The sequence below is a fragment of the Anarrhichthys ocellatus genome, unplaced genomic scaffold (genome assembly GCF_004355925.1).
Source record: "Anarrhichthys ocellatus isolate YVR2014 unplaced genomic scaffold, GSC_Weel_1.0 scaffold4375, whole genome shotgun sequence".
Classification (NCBI taxonomy): Eukaryota; Metazoa; Chordata; class Actinopteri; order Perciformes; family Anarhichadidae; genus Anarrhichthys; species Anarrhichthys ocellatus.
Window position 1 is genome coordinate 1 of NW_022284349.1, and position 4500 is coordinate 4500.

The 4500-nt window shown below is 42.7% G+C and overlaps 1 protein-coding gene across 1 annotated transcript; it reads right to left on the reverse strand.

Moving 5' to 3' along the window:
• Window positions 1-10: 10 nt before the first annotated feature.
• On the reverse strand, window positions 11-2862 carry LOC116379457 (atrial natriuretic peptide receptor 1-like). Its single transcript, XM_031841416.1, has 6 exons — window positions 2797-2862; window positions 1443-1602; window positions 1102-1258; window positions 806-973; window positions 493-639; window positions 11-291 (listed from the first exon to the last, which is right to left on the reverse strand). The coding sequence occupies exons 1-6, from the start codon at window positions 2860-2862 to the stop codon at window positions 132-134; spliced, it is 858 nt and encodes a 285-aa protein (XP_031697276.1). The 3' UTR covers window positions 11-131.
• Window positions 2863-4500: the final 1638 nt, after the last annotated feature.

The following is a 4500-nucleotide window of genomic DNA, read 5'->3' on the forward strand; positions in this document are numbered from 1 at the left end:
GTTGTTCTCCTGGGTTCTACTGACCTCTAATGTTCTCCTGGGTTCTACTGACCTCTAATGATGTTCTCCTGGGTTCTACTGACCTCTAATGTTCTCCTGGGTTCTACTGACCTCTAATGTTCTCTTGGGTTCTACTGACCTCTAATGTTCTCTTGGGTTCTACTGACCTGTAGTGGTGTGCTCTCAGCCGACAAGGCGGTGAAGCCGATGATGTCACTGAAGTAAATGGTGACGGAGTCAAAAGCTTCGGCCTGAACCATCTCACCTCGTTTCAACTGCTCCGCTACTGAGCTGAAACACAATAGTATTATGTAGTAGTACTGCAGTATATTTACTGTGGTAGTATCTGGTACAGTAGTAGTATTATGTAGTAGTATTGCAGTATATTTACTGTGGTAGTATCTGGTACAGCAGCAGTATTATGTAGTATTATGTAGTATACTTACTGAGGTAGTATCTGGTACAGTAGTAGTAGTACTGCAGTATACTTACTGAGGTAGTATCTGGTACAGCAGAGCCTCAGCCTTCCTCTTCTCCTCGTGATACGCCTGAGTTCTCTCCTCCACCAGCTCCTCCAGGTTGTTGGCGTACTGCTCCATACGAGACAGAAGGTTGTCCAGGATGTTTGACCCGTAACCCCTGAACAGACAGACAGGTGGACAGTGAAGGGAGACAGGATGAGAGACAGGAGGACAGACAGGAGTTAAAGAACTAAATTAAAATTCTAAATTTAGTTCATTTTACAGCAAATATTTTACCCCCTCACCTGTCTCATCTGTGCCCCCCTCAGCATCCCCCCCCTCACCTGTGCTGCTTTCTCAGCAGGATCTTGACGCTGTTGAAGTCCGGTCTCTCATGGGGCCCTTCACTCCAGCAGCGTTGCATCAGGACCCCCAGATCCTCACTGTGACTGTGGACGCAGAGGGAGGGACGGAGGGGGGGGTGCACCGCCATGACGCACCGCCTCGACAATCTCTGAGGGCGGGGGGCGTGACAGACAACGTCTTCGTATTTATACTTACTATTATTAAGAGGGTAAACACACACTGACCATAAATGAGGCCCCTGGTCTTTGTCCACAGAGGGTAAACACACACTGACCTTTGGGAGTCAGAGTGAGTGAGTCCAGGTGGAAGACTCCTCTCAGCAGAGCCACCTCCTGCAAGATGATACTGAAGCTGTAGACGTCTCCTCTCTGAGTCCCACAGGGGGGGGGGGCAGTCTGTCCTCAGCAGCTCCGGAGCCGTCCACAGTTTACCTGCATAGGGGGGGTGAACGGAGGGTGGACAGGTGGACAGGTGGACGGGGACAAACTTAACTTCTCATTATCAAGTCAATTTAAATGTCTCTAGTGAATCTGTAGAGCAGTAAAAGTACAACATTAACCTCTGAGATGAACTACAATGACACAGATGTACTACAGTAGTTGTATATTATCTTACGTGCGTAGTAGGCGTGCGTGTCCTCAGGACAGCTGCTGGTCCGGAGACTCTCCAGACCATAATCAGTGATCTTCAGGACGAAGCGACCGTCCACCACACAGTTAGAGGACTTCAGGTTACCGTGGGAGACCAGGACGCTGTTGTGGAGGAACAACATGCCCTGAAAACAACAACAACAACAACAATAACAAACATCACGTTACGTTCACACAACACGTAAGGTTCAGAGGTCACTCTGAGGAGAATCTGTGATGTGGGGCAAAATAAATAAATAAATAAATATATATATATACACACACACACATATAAATATATATATTAGTGCTGGGCAAGTTAACGCGTTATTATTGCGTTAACGCATTAATTAATTAATGCCGACAATTATTTTATCGCGCGTTAACGCAGTTTTTTTTATTTTTATTAAGCGGACATTTTTAACACAAGAACCAGGCAGCGAACGGTGAACAGCTGTTTGTGTGGCGTCTCTTCCTGTTTCCTTCACCTGCATTCCCCTGGGTCCTAAGTCCCTCCATGTACAGCTTCTTATCACCCTCTATGTACCAACGTACATTTATAACAAATACCACACATATTACAGTAATCAGCATTGCATATGTGTCTGACCACAATACCAAAAAAAGCTAAAAATAAATGATTAATTTGAATTATTCTTTAGAGTTTTTAAAGTGTTTTTGTTTGTAATATGTATAATAAGCATCATTTAGTATCACTACTGAGAATTTAACAAACATAAAAACATGACATAGATAGGTTTGCAGTTTTCAAGGTGTATAAAATTGTAATCATTGCCCAGCACTAATATTTATATTTAATCGCGATTAATCTCATTGTTTTGCGCAAAGTTTAATAATGAATTCAAAAGTAGTGTATTGTGCACTTTAAGTACTGCTATATGAACAAAAGGTCAATAACATTTGGTGTAAACACTTTAAACACATCAGGTTGTTGTTAACAGCAGTATTCCCTTTACACAGTAGCAGTTATAACAGTTACAATGATTCTGATCATAGATATTCAGCCGGTGTTCACAACTTTATCTTCATGTGTGTAAGAGATGATATTTAAATATACACCTTGAAAACTGCAAACCTATCTACATCATGTTTTTACATCATGTCGGTTCTTGTGTTAAAAATGTCGCTTAATAATAATAAAAAAAACTGCGTTACCGCGCGATAAAATAATTGTCGGCGTTAATCAATGAATGCGTTAACGCGATTATAACACTAGCCAACGTCTCAGTTAACTTATTTTTTAACTGAGACGATGAAGATGATGAAGAGGAGGGAGGTTCTCTGAAGCCTCGCCCCCTGCTGCAGCCAAAGGCCGTTACCTTGACGATGTCATTGATGAGAGAGTATCTGAACATCCAGTCCAGAGTGATGCTGTCGCTCTCCATCAAGTCCTGGAACACACACACACACGCACACACACACACACACACACACACACACACACACACACACACACACATTCTGTCAGTTCAGTGTCATTATGATGTAGCTTCTTGTTGCGACTCATTCACCCAATCAAATTACAGCTGTGTGTGTGTGTGTATGTGTGTGTCTCAATGTGTGTGTGTGTGTCTGTGTAATGTGATTAAAGTGACACACAGCTGCTTCCACCTGAACAACAACAACAGGACTGATTTCTGCCGATGAGAATATATCTTTAGGTACATATATATATATATATATATATATATATATATATATATATACTGTATATGTACGTATATATTATAAATATATAGTAATAATATATATTAGAAATATTTAAATAATGAATTGGATTAAATGGTGAAAGTGTCAAAGGGCTTTATGATGGAAGTAAACGATGGACGATAAGAGAAATGTCTCATAAGTTTTGTGTTATTAAGATTTAGATCTTTTCATTTTTTCAATATTTTCAATTATTTAAATTTTCATTTGGATTCGAGTTAAAGTAGCTTCACACATGATGCTAACATGCTAACACCAAGATAGTCTTTATACTAGTGCTGGGCAAGTTGACGCGTTATTATCGCGTTAACGCATTAATTAATTAACGCCGACAATTTTTTTATCGCGCGTTAACGCATTCATTTAAAAAAAATATTATTGTAACAGACTGTCTCATGATTATCGTTTTGTATTGGAGATGATATGTCCCTTCAGGGTTGCCGTAGAAAAAAGGCGACTCCCGCTTCTGGTCGAGGGGGGGGCACAAAAATACAGAGAGAAGCCGTGGGCTGAACGAGATGTCTAGTCTCCTGACTCTGCTTATTACCGTCTTATAAATGCACCTCATACACAAACCCAGGACGCTCGGTCACATTGGTGGCAGCGGTGTTTCTTATGCAACGACTACGGACCACTACGACTATTTTACGCTTCGACTGTGAGTGTGCACTTTCTTAGCTCAGCTTAGCTGTCTCAGTTTAGCTAGCAGGCTAACTCTGCAGCACTTCAAAGAGAAAAACGCCGCTGGTTCAAGTACAGGATGTGGGTTGGAGATGAAGACCCATAAAGCCCAGCTCAGGGCTGTTCGGCAGACGGTCGGCCAGCAGGGGACCATGTGGACCTGCCTGCTCCGTGTCCAGAGTGTCCTCGGCTGGGTGATACAGTCTGTTACTTTATTTTGAAAGTGCGCTGTTCACTGGCAGCGGTGGAGGAAGTCTTCAGACTACGTTGATGCAGCGTGTGGGAGAAGTTTAGATGAACTAAAGCAAGACAAGCTAACAGATGCTACAGAGAAGTGGAGACAAACTGCAGGTTAGTGTTGTGGAAGATGTCGGTCTGAGGAACATTCTCAAGGTGCATTCACGTTGCGTTTGGTGTGAACGCACTTTTAGGATCTCAACGAATGACGTCAAGTATGAGCCTCAAGACGCACCGTCACAAGAAGAACACACAAGTTGTATTAAAGGAGAGGCTGACTAAAGCGACGGAGTTACAACGTGCAGCAGCTGCTGCTCTCACTGGAGACTACTGGACATCGCTGGGTCACCATCATCACCTCTGAGTTACAGCATCATAGTGATGAAGAGTAGAGCTGG

What these genes read in the sequence shown, in the direction of transcription:
- LOC116379457 (XM_031841416.1), bottom strand. Translation starts at nt 2,862, where the DNA reads ATGGAGAGCGACAGCATCACTCTGGACTGGATGTTCAGATACTCTCTC. An exon ending in CTGCTGAGAAAGCAGCACAG is followed by an intron (nt 640 to 805) that starts GTGAGGGGGGGG and finishes CTGTCTGTTCAG; the next exon opens with GGGTTACGGGTCAAACATCC. An exon ending in CTGTACCAGATACTACCTCA is followed by an intron (nt 292 to 492) that starts GTAAGTATACTG and finishes ATTGTGTTTCAG; the next exon opens with CTCAGTAGCGGAGCAGTTGA.